The sequence below is a fragment of the Macrobrachium rosenbergii genome, chromosome 1, assembly GCF_040412425.1.
Source record: "Macrobrachium rosenbergii isolate ZJJX-2024 chromosome 1, ASM4041242v1, whole genome shotgun sequence".
Lineage (NCBI taxonomy): Eukaryota > Metazoa > Arthropoda > Malacostraca > Decapoda > Palaemonidae > Macrobrachium > Macrobrachium rosenbergii.
Genome location: NC_089741.1, coordinates 38,982,136 through 39,004,261, shown reverse-complemented (window position 1 = coordinate 39,004,261; position 22,126 = coordinate 38,982,136). Strand labels below are relative to the sequence as shown.

The following is a 22,126-nucleotide window of genomic DNA, read 5'->3' as shown; positions in this document are numbered from 1 at the left end:
ATTACCTTTCATTTTCTCATATAGAAGTTTCCTAAAGTTTGAGTCACTTTTTCTGCCGAATGAATCTGCGAGATTGTCGTCATCATTCACTCATTTTTGTGTGTCAATCTTCTCTTTAGAGAGAGAATGAATCCTTTTTTCTTTTAACTGACTTTGTCTTTTTTACTAAACCCCATCCATGACTCGCGATATGAATTGACTGTACCATTTCCCAGAAAAGACTCAACTGTAAAATCTTCATTGCCGTTAGTAACCAGTTTCAAGTAGGTAGGAGTTATCTTAAACTAAAAGATAAATATATATATATATATATATATATATATATATATATATATATATATATATATATATATATATATATATATATATATATATAAATTATACACATATATTTTATATATATATATAATATATATATATATATATATATATATATATATATATATATATATATATATATATATATATATATATATATATATATATATATATATATATATATAAATTACATACATATATATTTTATATATATATATATATATATATATTATATTATATATATATATATATATATATAAAATTACATACATATATATTTTATATATATATATATATATATATATATATATATATATATATATATATATATATATACATATATATATATATATATATATATATATATATATATACACAGTATATATCTTTAATAAGACTTAAAATAAAATCTGAAAAAATCAGTGCTTAGAGTCTAACATTACTCTTCCTAAAATTCATCAAAATTATAAATTAAAATAAAAATCTAACAAATCATACAGTCTTTAATAAGAATTAAATAAGAGTAATAAAAACTGTTTATCAGTTTACGATTTAGTCCTGTTGACGCCGCCGATAGTCCAGGAAATTGTCCGTCGACCATAGAATGTGAAAGGGTTCAAACGTGGATAATTTTTCTTTCTTCCTGATAAAGCTTACTACCCGGCGAGCAAAAAAAAAAAAAAAATAAAATAAAAAAAAATACAGACTGATTCAGTCAAAATACAAAGACAGTCTGGACAAATAATGCCACTGACTTCAAAATATCTACATATAACATATATGTAATTGTAGCCACAATGCCCTCTTAACTTCTCGAAGAGGGCATTTTGGCTATTACAATTACATATTATGTAGCTGGTAAAAGGGGACCAGTAGTCTACATAATATTAACCTTAAGCTACAAATGTCCTTTAATATTAAATTCATACACATACACCCACACATATACATATAAATGTGTGTGTATACTAGATAATCCTGATTTGGCTAATTAGGATTTTTCCTGCTCTCAAAGGACTGATACCTATTCTAGACACAAAAACAATGTGAGAGAGAGAGAGAGAGAGAGAGAGAGAGAGAGAGAGAGAGAGAGAGATTGACTGATTATATCTATTAAAATTAGCGCCACAACAGCTAGGTTACTGACGCACACACACACACTCAGAGAGAGAGAGAGAGAGAGAGGAGAGAGAGAGAGAGAGAGAGAGAGAGAGAGAGAGAGAGAGAGAGAGAGAGAGAGAGATTTCCCCTGCGGCTATAAGATTTGCCAAATAAAATCGCACTTAAAACCAAAACCAGAGACTACATGCATATATATATATATATATATATATATATATATATATATATATATATATATATATATATTATATATATATATATATATATATATATATATATATATATATATATATATATAGACAGTTATAGACAGGATATCATGAATATAAACAGACTACTCAATTTTCCAAAAGGAACCAATGTGTATAGCCTCTTCTCTCTCTCTCTCTCTCTCTCTCTCTCTCTCTCTCTCTCTCTCTCTCTCTCTCTCTCTCTCTCTCTCAGGCAAGAACAGAAGACGCCGAAAAAGAAAGGAAAAAATTGAGGAACTATAGATCCTCTTCTCTTCGAGAGAGAGAGAGAGAGAGAGAGAGAGAGAGAGAGAGAGAGAGAGAGAGAGAGAGAGAGGACCAAAACTTTATCTTCGTGGAAGAGAGGAAGCCGGTCCCTGGGCATAGAGCAAGGGCAGGAAGGGTATGTAATAAAGAAAGCATCCCCAACCCCCTCCCACCCGAAAAGTGGGCATGGGAAGGCTCAGACGAAGGATGGGGGGGGGGGGGGATGGGCGCTGGGAGTGGGTATTGATGCCCGATTGGGTATATATAAACTCGCGCAGGTTCCTCATCACCTCACACTGGTGGGAGCAACCAACCAGTGCGGCCGCGATGAAGACAGCCGTAAGTGTTCCCTGTGACTTATTCTTACTGTTATTTTTCTTTCAATTATTATTTTAGGTGTGTGTGTCCCGTGAAGGCGACTCTAAGACAGTGGTAAAAAAAAAATAGTGATTCGACTTTACGAAAAGTTCATACAAGTGATTAGTGTAGTCTGCCCGATCTATCTCATTGTCAATTTGTTCTTTTGCACAATAAGGATATTTTTTTTTTCTTACATATTACTGATCTGAAAATTTGCGATTTCCAAAAGTGTGCCTAAGTCAGCAATAGTTCTATCAATTTTAACACGCGAAAGTCAACAATAGTTCTATCAATTTTAAGAAGCGACAGTCAACAATAGTTCTATCAATTTTAACGAGCAAAAGTCAACAATAGTTCTATCAATTTTAACACGCGAAAGTCAACAATAGCTCTATCAATTTTAACACGCGAAAGTCAACAATAGTTCTATCAATTTCAACACGAGAAAATTGCTGCTGGAAGTCTTGTTAAAAACGCTAGCTTGACAAAACTTACAAACAAAAACTTGCTGATGAATAATCGTTAATTCTTTCTCCAAAGTTCAAAATTTCAATGAGATCTCATAAGAGCAAGATATTTCAACAAACAGACCGCACTGCTCGGCAGTTTTATCATCTAATACCTGCTTGGCTGTTTGTGAACATTGGCTATTTATGTTTCTGTAGAGCAACGTAAATTTATAAATTTCAAAAGACTAAACGCTGTTTATCAAACATGACGGTTACTTAGTTATATAACTCCAATACTTATTAGTAAGTTTATGGAATGGAATGGAATATAGAATTTAGGCCTAAGGCCGAGTACTGGGACCGATGAGGTCATTCAGCGCTGAAAAGGAAATGGAAAACTTCTCAGTTGCAATATGAAACATTATTAGGAGACAGGGGGAAGTAAGATGGAAGAAAGAGAATAAGAACAGAGGTACAATAAAAGGAATGAAAGGGGTTGCAGCTAGGGGTACAAGGGACGCCGCAAAGAACCTTGAGTAATGCCTACAGTGCACCGCATGAGGTGCACCCTACGGCATTAACCCCCTACGGAGAGTAAGTTTATGAATGCTATCAATTCTCTTCCTTTAAATCAAAATCTTTGAAGAAATTCTTGTGAGATCTCAATTTTTTTTTCTTTTTTGCCAAACTGGGGTAATATTATTTCCTATAAAATATTACTTACTCTATCTTTATTCATCTTAAAAATATGTGATATCTCTTGTCACTTCAATATCAACTTCTAAAACTCATTTACAATGCAACTAGCCTATACTCGTTGATAGTTAGTTAGATAGACAAATAGACAAGTCTACAAGGAGATACTGTCTCCTTGTAATCTGTCCCCATCCTCCTTAAGAAATCTCTATGAGAAGAGAGAGAGAGAGAGAGAGAGAGAGAGAGAGAGAGAGAGAGAGAGAGAGAGGGGAGAGAGTTCCATCAACCAGTGAATTTCCTTCGGTGAAAGTATATCAAAGGTACATCACTAGTGAAATACGTCAATTTTTACATTTACTGTACTCATCGATAAAGATTCTGTATCACAGAAAACGGGAATGAGAGCTTTCCCAAGTTTTCGTTTTCTTCGACTCTAGTTCCACTGGATTCAGGACATACTGCCATGTTTTGTTTGCTGGAAGTAAATTGACGCCAGAATTTCAAACTTTCCTCTCTTACCTTTATGAAAGCAAAAATTACCAATTTCATTAAATTAACTTGTCAGGGGACTCGTCAAACCATGCTAATCGTTCGTGTATCTTAAGTTATGACTGTACTTTTACAAACGTGGTTATGGTTATGAATTAGTAAGGACAAAATGATCATGAGTTGTGCTTTGTGTGTGTAATCCGAGGATCTGTGAATTGAACATTTTTTTGCAAGAGTCATTTAACGTACTGAGAAAGTTATCTGTCATTCACCAAACCAAACTGAAGTTCGGGTAACATTACCAATCATTAAAATGCAAACCAACAAAAACAGCAGCACAAACTATCATAACGATGACAGATCAAGCAATAAACAGAGTACAAATTACGATATCGCCTTCAGCAAACGAAACATGGCAGTTTGTCCTGAATTCGGTGGAACTTGAGTCAAAGAAAACGCAAACTTGATCTTAGGTAAGCTCTTGTTCCCGTTTTCTATGATAGGGACTGTTTCTCCATGAATGTAGTATATATAAAAATATTTTCTGTGCTAGACAACTTATTACCCAAAATCAGTGTATATATATACACACACACTTGCCTTCTCTACCTTAGTTATGACACCCACCTCAGTTAATTAAGTTCCAGATACACAAATCCCTGTTTAGGTCGACAGGGGTAGGAGTAGGATGAGATTTAATGGGAAGTGCCTAATGTGTTCCTGCTTGCCCAGGAATCGAGCCTGGGACCTATCATTAATCAAGCAAACCCTAACCACTGGACCAAAAGTGTGTGTGTGTATGTGTATATATATATATATATATATATATATATATATATATATATATATATATATATATATATATATATATATATATATATATGAGAGAGATAACTAACAACATGTTCATTACTAAAAGCCAAAAGCCGTTATGTTTATGATTATATATATACATTTCATTCTGAAAATAACCCCTTACCATTTTTACTGTCCTTTCCCCCTGAAAATATTTTCGTACTTTACTTTCCTTTAACTTTGTAAACAGTTTTTTTTATATTCACTTTATTCTAATAAGATCTCGCCTCATTTCTTGCATTCACTCCTCTCCTGGAAATAACATCCATACACCTCTTGTATCACGTCATCCAAACCTCATAGTTTCTCATCGGACGGGCGGGTACCGTTCTCAGCTGGCCGCCAATGAAGAAATAGAGGAATTTATTTCTGGTGATAGAAATTCATTTCTCATTATAATGTGGTTCGGATTCCGCAATAAGCTGTAGGTCCCGTTGCCAGGTAACCAATTGGTTCTTACACATGTAAAATTGATCTAATCCTTTAGGCCAGCCCTAGGAGAGCTGTTAATCAGCTCAGTGGTCTGTAAACTAAGGTATACTCAACTTCTCGTCATTCTGTAACACCACCAAATAACAGAGCCAACTCTCCTTCCAGGTTGCGTTTGTCGCCCTTCTGGGCCTGGCAGTAGGTGCTAAGCTTGACGGCCTCCAACACCTGGATGGGCAGCACCATCATCACCACCATGATGCCCACCACGCCGATGGCGGCGCCTCCAACCAGAGGATCAACGTGCAAGTCGACGATTTCCGCCACTCTGAATTCAACGCAGGAAATGTGAACAACGAAGCGGCAGTAACTGGATCATACTCGTAAGTGGTCATTCACAGTCCATTTCCTTGACTCCCATAAAGATACGTATTTCTTTGATCTGTGTCAATGTCGATGAGAAAATGAAGCTGCTGTGATGATGTGATTAGGAACCATAAAAACTGACATTGTTTTTCTTCTTTTTGCAGATGGACTGCACCAAACGGCCAGACATTCACCGTCGACTATGTTGCAGACGAGAGAGGATTCAGACCAGTAATTCGACGTGGAGAATTCTCATCTTCCACTTTCACTAGTGGGTCTAGCGGCAGCGGATCATCAAGCTTTTCTGCCTCTCGCGGATCTGGAAGTGGCTCTTCAAGCTTCACGTCATCCGCAGGAGGACGTGGATCAGCAGCGATCAACACTGGTGCCCGTCCCGGATCAGGAACTTCTTTCTCTGGATCATCATTTTCAGCTGGGACAGGACCAAACACTATTTCATCATCATTCTCCTCTAACACTATTTCTGGTTCTGGGTCTGGATCATCAACATTTTCCTCCCAGGCTTCCAAGGGACAATTTGATGTTTCATCAAGTACACTAGGGGGTCCTGCTATAAAAAGCAGTTCAAATGAATTCTCCTCCAACATAATAACTGATACTACATCACATGGTCAGTCCCATGGATATGTGCCCCCTGCACCAGCACCAGGCTCACCAAGCTTCTCATCTGGATCAGCAGCAGGTCTTTCCCCTCCTAGTTCATCTGTAAGTCAAGGCGCACAGGGTGCATCATTTGTCTCAAGTGGTGTATCTCAGTCATCAGGAATTGGTTCTACTGGTTCCAGTATCAGTTCAGGATCAGGATCAAGACTAGGAGCTCAAGGAGGATCTGGGGAAGGTGTAGCTGTAATCTTGGCAGGGAATAACATTCCAGATGGTGTAACAAAAGGTCAAGCACCTTTCCAAATTGCTGCAGGAATAACTGGAACTGGTGCCTCAGGTGCTTCCACTGGATTTACTTCAAATGTACAAGGATCCACATCATCCTTTGGTTCATTTGACTCAACTCAGTCATTCAATACTGGTTCTGTATCATCTAATCTAGGCACCAGTTCTGGTCAGGGTTCACAAGGAATTTCTGGAGGTACTGTTGCAGTAATTTCTGTAGGACAAGGAACATCATCACCATCAGGGTCAACTTTCACAGGATCATCTCGCCCTTCAACAGGAGCAACTAGCAGCATTTCTGGCACAGGAGCAGTTTCTAGCTCTCAATTTACAAGTCAGACTGGAAGTTCAACATCTGGGGCAAGACCTGTTTCAAGTTCTACAGTATTTGGAACAGGTACTGGATCATCAAGTGGATCTGCTCAACAAGGAGAGGGCGTTGCTGTAATTCTGGCTGGTCAAGGTGGTTCTACTGGATTGACAAGTGGGCAAGCTCAATTCCAAACAACCAGTGCTAACAGAGGAACTGCTGGATTCTCAAATACAGCAGGTACTCAAAGCTCTACTTTCACATCAGGAACATCGACATTTAGTTCTGGAATCAGCTCTGGTTCTGGAACTGGAACTGGATTCACAGCAGGTTCTGGAGCTGGAACAGTTGCAGGAACTGGAATTTCTGGTTCAAGAACAGGTTCTGTTGGAACCACACAAACAGTTACTTCATCAACAGGATCCGGATCTCGCTTTTCTACTGGAGCTACAAGACCTATTACTTCTGGAATTTCCTCTGGAACATCATCAGGAACTTCCAGTTCAACAGGTTCAAGATTCTCGGTAAGCTCATCAGGCTCTAGTTCAACTGGTCAGCAAGGAGAAAGCGTAGCTGTACTTTTAGCTGGGCAAGGCATTCCAGCTGGTGTCACACGTGGTCAAGCCCCATTCCAGATAGCTACTTCTAATATCAGAGGAACTGGTTCTTCAGGTACTGCTGGTATTTCTGGCACTTCCTCTGGTTTTGGTACAACCAGTGGAGCTACACTCTCTAGTGTTGGAACTGGAGCTGGGGTCAGTTCTGGAATTTCTTCTGGCTTTGGAAGTGGCGCTGGTACTACCAGTGGAGCATCAGGAATTTCAAGTACAGGTACTCAAAGCTCTTTCACGTCTGGAACATCGACATTTAGTTCTGGAATCAGCTCTGGTTCTGGAACTGGAACTGGATTTACAGCAGGTTCTGGTACTGGAACAGTTGCAGGAGCTGGAATTTCTGGTTCAAGAACAGGCTCTGTTGGAAGCACACAAACAGTAATTTCATCAACAGGATCTGGCTCTGGCTTTTCTACTGGAACTACAGGACCTGTTACTTCTGGAATTTCCTCTGGAACATCATCAGGAACTTCCACTTCAACAGGTTCAAGATTCTCGGTAAGTTCATCAGGCTCTAGTTCAACTGGCCAGCAAGGAGAAAGTGTAGCTGTACTTTTAGCTGGACAAGGCATTCCAGCTGGTGTTACACGTGGTCAAGCTCCATTCCAGACAACTACTACTAATATTAGAGGAACTGGTTCTTCAGGTACTGCTGGTATTTCTGGCATTTCTTCTGGTTTTGGAAGCAGTTCTGGTACAACCAGTGGTGGTGCTACGCTCTCTAACATTGGAACTGGAGCTGGTGTAAGTTCTGGAATTTCTACTGGTTTTGGAAGCAGTTCAGGTATAACCAGTGGTGCTACACTCTCTAACACTGGAACTGGAGCTGGTGTCAGTTCTGGCATTTCTTCTGGCTTTGGAAGCAGCACTGGTACTACCAGTGGAGCAGTGTTCTCTACCACTGGAACTGGAGCTGGTGTCAGTTCTGGCATTTCTTCTGGTTTTGGAAGCAGTTCTGGTACAACCAGTGGTGCTACACTCTCTAACACTGGAACTGGAGTCAGTTCAGGAATTTCTTCTGGTTTTGGAGGCAGTTCCGGTACATCCAGTGGCGCTACTCTCTCTGGCACTGGAACTGGGGCTGGTGTCAGTTCTGGCTTTGGAACCAGTACTGGTACTACCAGTGGAGCTACATTCTCTACCACTGGAACTACAGGTGGTGCTGGAACAGGTATATCGGGAACTGGAGTTTCTGGAGTAGGATCTTTTGATTCTAATACAGGTTCAAGATTTTCAACAAGTACAACAAGCTTTGGCTCTTCAGGTCAACAGGGTGAGAGTGTAGCTGTAATATTAGCTGGCCAAGGGGTTTCATCAGGTGCAGCACAAGGTCAAGCTCAGTTAGCAGGTGCCAGTATCAGAGGCACTGGTTCATCTAGCAGCACTGGTCAAGGGTCTAGAATTTCTTCTGGTTCTGTTAGTGGCTTTGGTTCTACCACAGGATTTGGTGCTGGTGCAGGCACAACTACTGGAGCACAATTAGGAACAGCAACATTTGATTCTAACACAAGAGGATCCTCAGGAAATGTTGGGTCAAGACAAACTGTTGTATCTTCTTCAGTAAGCTCAGGAACTGGATTTTCTTCTGGTAGTGCAAGACCAATCAGTACAGGTGCCTCTGCTGGAGGATCTTCTTTTTCAACAGGATCTAGAGGTCAAAATGTGGAAAACGTAGCTGTCATTTTGGCCGACACAGGCATTCCAGCTGGTGTAACTCGTGGTCAAGCCCAATTCCAAATAACTGGTAGCACCACTGGAGGATCTGGATCAGTAAGCAACATTGGAAGTCAAGGTTCAACAATCTCTTCAGGAATTGGAAGCAGTACCAGTTCTGGTTCTGCATTCACTGGAATTTCTGGAACTAGAGCTAGCACAGGGGCAAGTGGAGGATCAAGAATTTCTGGTAGCAATGATGCAGGATTTTCCTCAGGAACAGTTGGTTCTAGACAAACTTCAGTATCCTCCACTGTAGGTTCTGCACCAATAAGCACTGCCGGAACTGGAAGGCCAAGTAGTGCAACATTTTCCTCTGGTGTATCTTCAGGATCATCTAGCACCACAGGCTCTAGATTTTCAAGTGTCTCATCAAGTTCTGGTTCAACAGGTCAATCAGGCGAAAGTGTAGCAGTAATCTTAGCTGGACAAGGTGTTCCCTCAGGTGTCAGAAGAGGCCAAGCTCCATTCCAAGTTGCTAACGCTGCTGTAAGAGGAACAAGCTCTACAGGCCAAGCTGGAGGTTCAAGGTCCTCCACCAGCTCAACTAGTTCATTCTCCTCTTCTGGTACATCTCGCCTGACTGGTACTGGAATTTCTGGAACTGGATTCACCTCTGGCACTCCCAGTTCTGGAATCACCTCAGGTCAAGTTTCTGGCACTGGTTCAACATCCGGCAGTGGTTTGTCATCCGGTTTTACTTCAGGCACAAAATTTACTTCTAGTTCCACCACAGGATCAGGATTTAGTTCAGACTTCAACAGAGGTGCTGGAGGTGACTCAAGTTTCTTGGGAAACACAATAACTTCAGGGCCCATCACTAGTTCACAAGGCAACACAATTGAATCATCTCAATTCTCATCTCGATTCACAAGCACAAGCTCTTCTACTGGACAACCTGGTGAAGGAGTTGCTGTGATCCTTGCAGGACAAAGTGCATCCACTGGATCTAACAGAGGTCAAACTTCCTTGAAGTCCACAGAAATACGCACCGGAAGTGGCACGTCAGGAAGTATTGGCACCGGTGTAACTGGCATTAGAGGTTCAGCTGGTGTGGGAACCGGATCATCTGGAAGCCTAGGCAGTTCCCAACTGACTTCTGGGATAACTCGTTCCAGCACTTCGTCAGGAACGAGCTCAAGATTCTCATCCACGACCACCACATCAAGAGGCAGCTCGGGCATCCGCACTGGTGGTGCAGGAAGTAGAGCATCCTCAGGAGCAACATTTACATCGGGCCCCACTGGCACAGGACGACCATCTGGCGCAACAGTGTCAGGTTCAAGGTTTTCATCAAGAGGTAGTAACCGTGGCAATATTCCAGACGTCCAAAGTGTTGCTGTTCTCCTGGCCAAACCTGGCCAATTATAAACATATATATGATTGCAATAAAAATCATCAAGATGTGCTGATTTAGTATGAGTGTAAAAAGCAGTATTCCAAGATAGACAAGTACAAAGTGCTGATGTACTCTCTAGGGGTGAAATGTGTATCTTATATGTTCCTAGGTTCATTGTTATATGTATACTAACTAATGCAATAGATGTTAGTGAATTACTGAATTTCTTTTTTTTTAAGTTTTTGCGCAGTTGTTTATGTAAATAAAGTCAAAATCGTTCCCTTCTTTTTATTTCACCTATGTGAATCGGTTATGAAATTCCCAGTGAGGAAACTACCAAAATCAAACCTGAAATTATTTGTCTGAATTGCCTCCACTATCCAATCGTTGCAAGAAAATACTAGGAACATTTTCCAGTACCAATTTATCCACACCTAAAAGTCTATGAACATGAATATACCAATGGAGTAAAAATGATCAGGTCATTTACATAAACATCCAAGCCAAAATATGTAATAAAAACACAAAACGAGTTTAATATGTTGCCAGAATCATAGATAACTGTATTACCAATAAAACACTCAATTCAAACTAGCCAGAGTGAGGTGTACATCATAGCCTACACCACATTAACAGAAAATGCATAGAAAACCAATCAGAATGAATGGTAAAGCCTAACCTAAGGTAACGACACTATACACTAAACCCTTTTCTACCACCTAGCTCTTAATTTCTCTACAGAGTAACACCCAAGTAATAAAAAAGCACAATTAGTACAGCTGAACTCTAAATAAAGGCAACTGGAACAAACAGCCTGATACTCTTATCAAAACACGGGACTGAAGGAAAATAAAAAAGGATGCAACAAAATAATGACTGAGCTGAATCGCCAAGAAAACTAGCCTTGTAAAAGTCATGGGAAATGGAGTCAGCTGATTTAAGATAATTTTCCTCTAATCTGCCATTAATTAGTTAAGGAAAAAGTTAGCAACTGCTCATGAGGTAAAAAATGGTTGGGAACTGATGGTTCTTTATAGTAAATTATATGCATATCAATTTACAGGTGAAAATGAGGCAGTACCAATAGAATGAAAGTGTCAGAGAAACACACATGGTGTTTAAAAATATGAAAAGAAAAAGGGTCATGGGACTATTCTTCCTCAAGCTACACATTGATAATATGAACAGACCATACATATGCAAACACAGGCACTGGAGTTGATGAGATGAATTGTTTGTGCAATACAGTATATTTGGTGTGAGAAGAATACGAAGGATGAGAAGTGTGGAAATAAATGATGATGTGTTGAAAAGATTGGAATCTGTGAAAAGATGGATCACTGTTTTGAGAAGCTGTGGTCTTGTAGAAAGGAGACTGGAGGACGACAGTTTCTGCAAACTGCATGTATGAGTCATCAGTGTTATGGGAGAATGTTGAACCAGGTATATAGATGGTGTGGAAGGAGTATTAGTGCTTTTGGGTCCTCATATTTAAGGAGGGCAAGAGTGCAGGTAAAAAAATTATATATATATATATATATATATATATATATATATATATATATATATAAATTTTTTTTTTTACCTGCACTCTTGCCCTCCTTAAATATGAAGACAAAAGTTAACAATATATATATATACATATATATATATATATATATATATATATATATATATATATATATATATATATATATATATATATATATATATATATATATATATATATATGAAGGCCCTATATGTTGTATGTTGCGTGCACGTGTGAAACCAGAGGACCTAGTTCACCTGAGGTAAATAATGAGCCTAGTTGTTAGTCAAATGTGATTTACAACCCTCTTAGTGGATATCATGTGTATATTAAAAAAAAGTTTGAAATTTCAGCCCTTCTTACTTTGTAGGCAGTGGCAATAGGGCTGGCTTTTGAGGGGTAGGGGTTTCCAGGGGCCTCCCGCCCAGGCAGGACGTGGTACACAAGGTTAGGTTAGGTTTATGTTAGGATACATCCCTTATTTATTTTAATAATTTATGAGGGTCTGGTTTACATTATGGTAATGAAACTTCCTATATTTCACTCAGTGCTTCATAAACCTAGTGTTAGCAAACACTTCAAATTAACACAGGCCTACATGGCCACAAGTGCATGTCCATTGTATGATGTAAAGTAACAGGGTCAAGGGATCATATCCATGCAATAGTAATAATGTATTATTATTATTATTATTATTATTATTACTATTATTATTATATATGTTTCGAGGGCTTATGTTGTGTTTTATGAAAATTCAGCACAATGGTGACTGTCACAGTCATACTTTAAATGATGAATTGCTGCTGAAAATCTTCTGCAGTCAAATTTCCACTACAATAGGCCTACATTCTTCATACATTTACATCAACTGTTCAACAGCATGACGTTGAACCCCCCAACCTCACCACTACACAATGAACCACTTACTCATACCTTACATGCATTTATGAGTTTCCCGAATATTGAAGCCTTTCCAATAGGCCTACCTCTTTCACCCCATCTATGCCTATCCAAATTTTTCCATCAAACAACCAACTGTCGTCCATCGAGGTCTATCCAACTTTTTATATCAACAACCGTTATCCATTCTTTATGGATTAGGTCTACTGAACCACCTCGGACCAGCCGGACAGAGCCTTCAACAATGCTAACTTAAGCATATTTGCACAAAGGTTTTAATTAAAAATAAACATAAATAAACCCACTGACAAATAATTCCACCTGTCATATGCCTAAAAGGCCAAGTGCTTATTTTTGGACTCAAACTAGGCCTAAATAATTTCCTTTCAGTACAATTCAACTTCAAAATCGAAAGGCCTATTTTGACGAAAATTTAATAGTCAAGCCGCCTGTATCATAAAATTACCGAGAAATTAGTCCATAAGCCTTCCCAAATTCAGAATAACCTAAGGAATGGTCAAATTTAACAATAGGTTTAACTAGGTCTTGTAAGTTAGGATTCAGGTCTTAAAGTTCACGTTAATGAAAGGAAACATATACCCAAAATATTATCCAATCTTACCTGATTCTGGCCAGGGAGTTTTTATAATTCCGTCCACAGAATGTTCCTAAAATCGGGAATAAATGACGCAGAAATGTTTTAATAAACAGTATATATTCAAGTCACCATAATTACAAGACGAACTGAAGAGTCTTGTTTAGGCTTGTGTTTGCAATGCGGCAATGAATGCAGTACCATGTTTTGCATTTGTGACACTGCACTTTCATCCTCTGGGCCCAGCTGGGCATCACGGCACTGTTGTCAAGGGCATGTCTCATCACAGCCTCTTGTTGTGTCCTCATCAACAAAAAAGAAAAAAAAGTCTTTCTACAAAACCGTTGGTTCCTGTGACTAGAGTGATCTATTATCCTACAGTCTTCTCTGAGGCTTATCTTCTTTTATGTCTATCAAGGATACGTCACTATTAATACTATCTAGGCTTTTTTCTACTTTTACTTGAGCCTTTTCTGACAGTTTGAGAGCTATCTACCTTTTAAAGATTCTGACTTCCATTATAATGACAGGTCGTTTGCCGGCTTCCGCCATGTTTGTTTCCTCAACCACAATGGATGCCACAAACACAGTACCTTATCTTTTAATTCCGCTCTCTGGATACTCCCTTTGCTAATTAATGCATTTACTCCAAACCTCCTGGTCGCTGGCTGGCTATCTGGATCCTTGTAAACGGTACCCGGTAATAAACCAAGGCGATTAACTGTTTATAAATGCGGAGCACAGTGCACTTTAAGTGATCACTAACCTTGAAACTTGGCAGAAATACGGTAACAGACTGCATTGTTACAGACTGCGTTCTTGCTTCTTCCAAAGATTAATAATAATCCGTGAGATTCGAAACACTTGGCGTTGCATTGCAGGAGAAAGTTGAATGATGAAATAATTAATCTAAGTCTAATTGCTTTTAAATTATCTAAATGCGCTAATTCCGGTGAATTTTATTCATTGCATTAACAATGAAAGTAGAGAGCAACTTCTAAGTAATGTTGTACTGTACCCATTAGCGTAAAAGTTCATACAAATGCCTGCGCCAACTAAATCAATAAAAGATAAAGATATTAGTGCGTCAACCCAGTGCTAATTTCATTATGAGCCCTACTTACGAAATGAGGTTAAATTGACATTCTTTTTAAAGGGCTATCTTGTCATGGCAGACTCTTCTTTGGAACAAAATTAATTTTTCGTCGAGTATTTTAGAAACCACATTCTCTAATAGCGGACGAAGGTTATTTTTGAACTAATTGTTTTTGTGTCAATAGAGCTAGTAAGTAGAGGAGCACCTTTATTAAGCCTAGCTTATTTACTCTCTGGACATTACCCTCTTACAATCACTCCATGCTAACTGGAATTTATTTTTGGTGATAGAAATTCATTTCTCGTCATAATGTGGTTCGGATTCCACAATACGCTGTAGGTCCCGTTGCTAGGTAACCAGTTGGTTCTTAGCCACATAAAACAAATCTAATCCCTCGGGCCAGCCCTAGGAGAGCTGTTAATCAGCTCAGTGGTCTGGTTAAACTAAGATATACTTTTAACTGGCAAAAAAATCTTACGTATCGAGTTGGTTGGATAATCCACTTCTTAGGATATTATAATGTTATTTAATGCATTCATAAGAATGACTTGTCACAAGTACATTCCTGACCCCTGCTGGACTTAGGCCTTTCCTACACAACTAGTACATATTTTACATTATGGCACTAATCTTCAACAAAACACTGCATTATTGCGTGCAATGCACAGTAAACAATAATATAAGCATTATACCTTCAATCCCATGCTGGTTTTTTCCATTTCCTGCCTTTCATTTCTCTCGTACTGATGGTGCATTTTCCCAATTCTTGTCTTGTTCGAGTTTTCACCTACTATAAATCCTTCGATACAACTGGGTAACATTGCAACCGAGTTTTCTGGTTACAACAGTTTTCAACCACCACAAGCCCTAGTAACACTGAAGTCCTACGTCCCTTTAATTTGTGTTACCTTCGAATTTCATGGTACATTATTTGTACTTCTGCATTTTTTTTTGGTAGGTCATACAGTCTTATGTCAGTGGCACGAATAAGACAGACCGTGAAATGCATGCATTTTTGGGCTTTACACTAGCAAGTATCCAGAATGTTTGGCTTTTCTTACCTAGGTTTTGTCCAAGAGAGCCCAAGTTTTAAGGTTCTTTCTGTACTTAGAATTACAAGACAGTACAGTACTGTAGTATTAGCAGTGAAATAACTAGACTTCCTGGCAGATCACATCAAGCTTGACTTTTTAGCCACTTTTCTTCCCTGGTATGTATTTCATACATCACAACAAAGCTGACTTAAGTATTTACACATATGGGTTGTGTTAATGTAATTCTGGAACTGGGATATAAAATTAGGCCAAAATCAAAGCACTGGGACCTAGAGGTCATTCAGTGCTGACATGGTTGAAACAATTGTTAGGAGAGGGTGGAAAGTAAGATGGAAGAAAGAGAATATGAATGGAGGTTTGGTAAAGGAACGAAAAGGGTTGCAGTTACGGGCAGAAGGGAGGCTGCTAAGGACATTAATTAGTGCCTACTATATACCATGTGAGGTGCACTGGCAGCACTAACCCCTCAACTCAGGGGTTAATGTACTGCTAAAAACGTTTCATTGAAACCCCAGACCTGTCAGTGCAACAGAACTATTTTAGACACCTTTTAAAAGTCAAACTAACCCTAGATGTTCCTCAAATCCATACTTCAACTTTATTTGAATAATTTTTAAGGATGAAAAACAAGACTTGAATTCCAGCGTCTTATTACTAATAAATAGATAAAATATTTTTATATACGGTATATAATAAATCCTATCTTTTTTTATTTCCTTTTCTTATTACGGTCCAGCCATCTGCTTCGTCTTGTAGCTGCTGCTTCTCTAACTCGGTTAATTCTCTCGGTGGCTCCTCACAACCCTCCTCGTTCAACTGTAAACCAGATACGTCCTCCGCCACGCTGGAAACCTCTCCCTAAAGTAAATAAAAGACTGTCTGAATACTTTTAGAAAAAACAGGATGAGAGAACTTTTAAATTGATGGTAAATACCAAAATATGGTGTTTCTTTGAGTTTCCCAACTGGGGAACAGCTACTGACTTGAGGTATGCCTCTAAAATAAAAAGGTAAACAGCACGAAGCAATATTAACATTTGGTATCAAATATGTTTAAATTACAGTATATATCAAAATAATAATAATAATAATTTCACCACAGTACTGTATATAAAGTATAATTACAGTATATATATAATAATAATAATAATAACAATAATTTCATCACAGTACTGTACATAAAGTATACAGATAGTGCCTGTATGTCTGTACTGTAATTCTGTTATGGTCCTCCTAGAATTAAAGAAAATTAAAAAATCACATTGAAATTGCCACAAGGTGGCAATCACTGTGATATTATTTAAATGGACTCACCAACACTGTACAGATAGATGACAGATGAACAAAACAAACAAGATAAAATAACAACAATGTATTTTAGAATAAAAAATTTCTGTGTTGGGGAAATCATTCATATTTTGGAAAAACTGTAATGTTTCGACTTGCTATGAGAGAATCACCCCTTCAAAAAAATTACTAATTGTCATTAAATCTATATATCTTACACTGCAATCAAATTTGTCTCAAGTATGAAAAAATACTTACACACATTTCTGAAGATTCTTCTTGAACACTGCACGATCCTATACTAACACTGGGTATCTTTGAGATCTCTTCCAGAACCTGATTTGAATTGCCATCAGAACATAGCTTGAAAAACTGACAGAGGTGGTGACCAATCTGAAATTTAAAAAGCAGAATATGTAGAACATGACAAGGGTTCTCTACAAAGCTTACTACAACTAAGCCGTTTAAGCATACCTCCCAAAACTTTGTTCAAACAACAGCCTTCTAGGGCGACCCAGTCTCCAGAATCTTCAATGCTGAGAATAATCTACCCGATCTTTTATTAACACTAATACAATTCACACTTTAATCAGGATGGTGAAAAAGGTGTTTCAAATCACCTTTCCTCTATGTACAGTATTTCTCCATAAAGCATTTTCTTAAGAATTTTACTGTCGTTCATTCAGTATTTTCCTACTTGCAATAAATAATATAAAGGCATCCTCACAATACCAGATTTATGAAATAAATGTACACCTGTCACTTGAAAGGTGGGTTACAAACAAACCTAAATGTGAAAGTATGAAAAACTGCTAATCTTTACAGTTAACATGGGATGCAATGACCTGTTGGGCCTTATGTGGCTGTTTTAATAAGACAACACAGACTACAGAAAATGACTGTGAAGCCACAATGCAGAGAAAAATGGACTATCAAAAACATGGGGCCAAATTCACACTGTCTTTGACTGAGTGTGGACAATAAGGGATATAAAAACTGCAAAGGTGACAGGAAAATTCCAGTGATGGACAGATCCACACTAACATGACTTGAAAGCCAGTTAACAAAAGTTCAAAACCTGCGGCAGATCACCCTGAAGATTTGGCTAACCACGAAACATTCGTTAACACAGGTCACTTTCATACAGTACAACTTACTTCATCCTCTGACTGATCACATATTTCTGTGTTAAGTTCTTGGTCCATCAATGTCGAGAGGAAATCGCCAACTTCCTCCCCATCTAGGTCCTCTGTTGAAAATTGGGTTAACATTAATACAGAATAAGCAAAGGTTAATTACAGCATTAGGTATGAAATGAAATCCCAAAAGCATTCAATATTGCTGCATATTAATGCACTGATTTATGAAATAAAATGGTGTCTTCACTCATGATTATTTTTAATTCTGTGCTATACAAAGAAATTTACCCAGGATTAAACTTGAAATAGAATTTAAAAAACATGAAATACAGTACTATACCAACTTCAAAATGATGATAAAATAATGGGGAAGTTTCTCTTACATTGTATTTATAAGATTACAAGAGAGGGATTGATAACAACAGAAAATTCCAATGATCCTTTTGGTCCCCAACCAAAATTTTAGTGATATATGGAGGAACTGAATCAAACTTTCTTTTCCTACCTCCCTAGTACTGTACTATAATTAAAGTAATACACGACAAATTTTACTTATTAATGCAGAATCCTATTAGCAATTCTGAATCTGCCTTACCTACACATTTTATAAAATATCAGAAGTGCCGCTGATATTCAAATAACTCCCAAGACCACAAACCATAACATAAATTTGTTTCAATTTATATTGGTTAATCAAAAAAATGAGGCAGCAAGCAATTGGGTGAAACCACTGCTTTATTTAAAATGTCAATCAGTTAGCCTAATCAAAGAATACTGTACTGTGTTAGTTACTTATTTGGAGATTTTACTGAGGTCCAGAGAAGTCCAAAGATTAAAAAAATTATCAACATATTGAATTTTGTCAGCTGGAAGCACATTACATCAACATAGCACAGAACCAACAAATTTTCCTTATGAATGAGAAGTATCATCACTATTCACAATATATTGAAAGGGTAATGTAAGGTCTGAAAAATTATACCACTAATCCTGTAATGATTTGCAGATATTTTTCTGAAGATGATAAAACCACAGATTCTTTATGAACTCTGCATTGCTTCTACAATTTTTTTTTTTTGAAGGTAAAATGAATTTACATGAGTTTTTCCCACATTTTTGTTAGGACACCTAACTAGAAACACAATTGCATAAACATCGATTAGTATCTCATTCACTATCAAGAACTGAGTCCCCTGTGGTGCAGAAAAACAATTCAAAATATTTCTAACAGACATAAGAGAAAATTGTCTTAATATAGCATCTGGAAAATATTTAAACATGAGACACTCCCTCACCATTCTCATAAAAGAACTGCTCCACTACTCCCACCATCCAGTCGGCTATCTCCTTGCTCTGTGGGCCACCAGTCTGTTGCTGAACTGCAAACTGCAAGTAGAAAATGCTCTCTAAAAATAACTGCAAAAAGATAAAAGAGCTCAAGTAATGCTTACAGTTCACCGCATGAGGTGCACTGGCAGCACTAACCCCCCTACGGAGAGTAGATCTGTTCTTAAAATTGGATTTTAAAAATAAGAGCCTAACTGTAGCCTATTATTAATAACTTCTGGCTAATTATCAAACTATTCATTAACTTTTCCCCCTATTTCACAATGAAAACATATAAAACATATAACTGTCAGAACAATTCAGATAATGTTGGTCCCAGGCTATTAAATTCTGTCTTGGCAACAGAAAAACAAATATATTTCACCCTAGAGTTTCATCTCAAGGTTAAAATATTATAAAGATTACTACAGACTAGAATTACGATTAGTTATGCTAAGTAGCCTATTTCCCTTAGGCATTGTAAGGTTAGGGGGTAACCTGTATTTTACTCTATGACACAGCCTACAGGACACTAAGCTAGGTCAGGCTAGGTGGCTGGGAAGGGGGAGGGCGGTTAACTGCCCACTAGCCAATTAAGTTAGGACCTGGCGCCCCAGATTATGTTGTATTTAGGAGGACAAGGTTAATACACATCGCAGAACTTGGCATGGTGACATCTTGTCTCGTGTAATGTGTTTTGTGAGTAAAACCATTTGCCGGCAGTAACTAAGTAATTTTCTGGTAAAACCGCAGACCAACTGAGGCCTGAGTCCTGCCAGTCGCAGACTGGAATATTTACATGCTTAATATATTTTTTTTATTTATGTTTATTAGATTTACTACCTTCTGTTTATGTTTTTATATTCATCCCACAGATGAACATAAAAACACAGAACCCATTTTGCACATATATGAAGGGTAATACGCAGAGTACGGAGATAGAGTTAGGGGAGAGTGTAGAACGACGGGACGAGTTACGCAGACATAAACAAAGCCTAGAATGACAGGTTCTGACCTAACCAGAAGTTACCTACCTAACCTCACTTAGGGCACCGTGCCCTGACCTGGCTGGGGGGCCGAAACACTAAACATCGGAGACATTCAACTTACTTCTGCAAACTACCCCCCGAGTTACTTGGGGGTGGGGGTATATTCATCTCCTCGGCCAGGTCCGAGCATGGTGCGTTAAGTCAGGTTAGGAAAGCAGGGTCTGGTTAGTTCAGGGCATGGTTTTCTAGGAAAGGTTAGGTTTTACGTTTAATTTTTGCGAGGGTAATTCTAGCCTCTGTGAAAGCTCCGCAGGACGCTGTTTTCGCCACCTGTCCTTTGGGGATGAATGCAAAATGACAATAAATTCCTCAAAACATTTCAGTAAATTTCTTGTTATTTATACAAAACAGCTCCGCATGTATTATTATTTTGGGAATCTACTTTTCCCAGGAGGGGAATGGCTAAGGGAATCTATTATAAGTGGAACCATATTAACCTGGTGTACCCTAACCTAATGTAACCTAGTAGGCCATGTTACTTAGCAGAAGGGGCTCCGCCCCCCATCCCCCCGGGACTCCCCTGGTGAAGGAAACTCCACTTTTTACCAGAAGTTCCCCTGGGTATTTCTAGTTCCCCTGTAACAGTGCACACGCGCAATAGCATTCCAGGCTGACCAGCATACAATAACATATCAGTTCTGGGGTTAATTACAGGTTAATTACAGTCGACCAACAAAAGATAACGGTAAATTCTCCATAGCCTAAGCTAAGCAACATAAATACTTGCCTGTAAAAAATGCCAATTTCCAATGTAATACCCGATGCGGAGTTCTACCCTAAATTACAATAGAATTACCGGAAATTGCCGAAATTTTAACCTTATTAACCTACGCAAAGCTTCATCGACCTATTCATATCACATGGCGAAGGACTAAGTTACTTATTGACAGGCCTATTTAATTAGTCTCAATTAATGGCTACTAAAGATGAAATCGCATTTAAATACCTGCAAAGCATTCCAGTTCTTGAGCAACGCCTCCACGCCGGTTCTGAAAGCTGGATACATTTTCTCACATTTAAAATAATTATATATAATGTCTGAACCACGTTGTTTGTATCCCTTGGCTTAATTTAAGTGAGTTCGCATCCATCAACGCCTATGCCCCTTTTATAAAGGTATCTAAATCAGTATTACTTCTCTAAGCAATGCCCGAGGGCTCAAATACCCTGCCATTACGTTCTGCTCATTTACGAACTCGGTGTAATTTCGTTTCAAAGAAACAAGTGGTATGAATCGAAAAATATAGCTAAGTTAATTTACAAATATATAAATCACAACTAGAATCCTATCATACATATTTGTCGTGTACTTAATACAGTTTATGCTATTCTTCGATAATTCTTACATTCTTCTCTATTACTATTCCATTACTCAATAGAGCTATTGAGCCTCTTATCCATTCCTTTGTAACCTTTTCCTTCTTCATACATTTACGCTCTGGTTAGTTGATCTCTCTAAGAGACATTACTGCACTACTTCATATAGAGTAAGCATATTAACTCTTTCAATCTCCCAATTACTTAAATGAACTCCATATACGGCAGCTTTATTATGAATTATTAAATTCACCTTTACCCTTTCTGCTCTCGTATCATTCAGGTTTGCCTCCTTCCATGTTTTACCTACATTTCACTTAGTACATTTCCTCCTTGTTTCTCTCTAACTTATTCTTGAATATTGAA

At 38.1% G+C, this 22,126-nt stretch overlaps 2 protein-coding genes across 2 annotated transcripts; one reads left to right on the top strand and one right to left on the bottom strand.

Moving 5' to 3' along the window:
- The first annotated feature begins 2,167 nt into the window (after positions 1–2,167).
- LOC136853804 (fibroin heavy chain-like) lies at positions 2,168–10,745 on the top strand. Its single transcript, XM_067129757.1, has 3 exons — positions 2,168–2,276; positions 5,384–5,598; positions 5,746–10,745. The coding sequence occupies exons 1-3, from the start codon at positions 2,184–2,186 to the stop codon at positions 10,496–10,498; spliced, it is 5,061 nt and encodes a 1,686-aa protein (XP_066985858.1). The 5' UTR covers positions 2,168–2,183; the 3' UTR covers positions 10,499–10,745.
- Positions 10,746–16,276: 5,531 nt separating this feature from the next.
- Positions 16,277–21,546, bottom strand: LOC136855665 (pre-rRNA-processing protein TSR2 homolog). Its single transcript, XM_067132928.1, has 5 exons — positions 21,390–21,546; positions 19,364–19,454; positions 18,087–18,178; positions 17,188–17,322; positions 16,277–16,501 (listed from the first exon to the last, which is right to left on the bottom strand). Exons 1-5 carry the CDS (start codon positions 21,447–21,449, stop codon positions 16,343–16,345), a joined length of 537 nt encoding a protein of 178 aa, XP_066989029.1. The 5' UTR covers positions 21,450–21,546; the 3' UTR covers positions 16,277–16,342.
- Positions 21,547–22,126: the final 580 nt, after the last annotated feature.

Coding starts and splice junctions, on each gene's coding strand:
- LOC136855665 (XM_067132928.1), bottom strand. CDS start 21,449: ATGTATCCAGCTTTCAGAACCGGCGTGGAGGCGTTGCTCAAGAACTGG. Junction 19,455..21,389: donor AGAACTGGAATGCTTTGCAG/GTATTTAAATGC, acceptor TTCTACTTGCAG/TTTGCAGTTCAGCAACAGAC. Junction 16,502..17,187: donor AAGAATCTTCAGAAATGTGT/GTAAGTATTTTT, acceptor TATTTACTTTAG/GGAGAGGTTTCCAGCGTGGC.
- LOC136853804 (XM_067129757.1), top strand. CDS start 2,184: ATGCCCGATTGGGTATATATAAACTCGCGCAGGTTCCTCATCACCTCA. Junction 2,277..5,383: donor CGGCCGCGATGAAGACAGCC/GTAAGTGTTCCC, acceptor CTCTCCTTCCAG/GTTGCGTTTGTCGCCCTTCT. Junction 5,599..5,745: donor GCAGTAACTGGATCATACTC/GTAAGTGGTCAT, acceptor TTCTTTTTGCAG/ATGGACTGCACCAAACGGCC.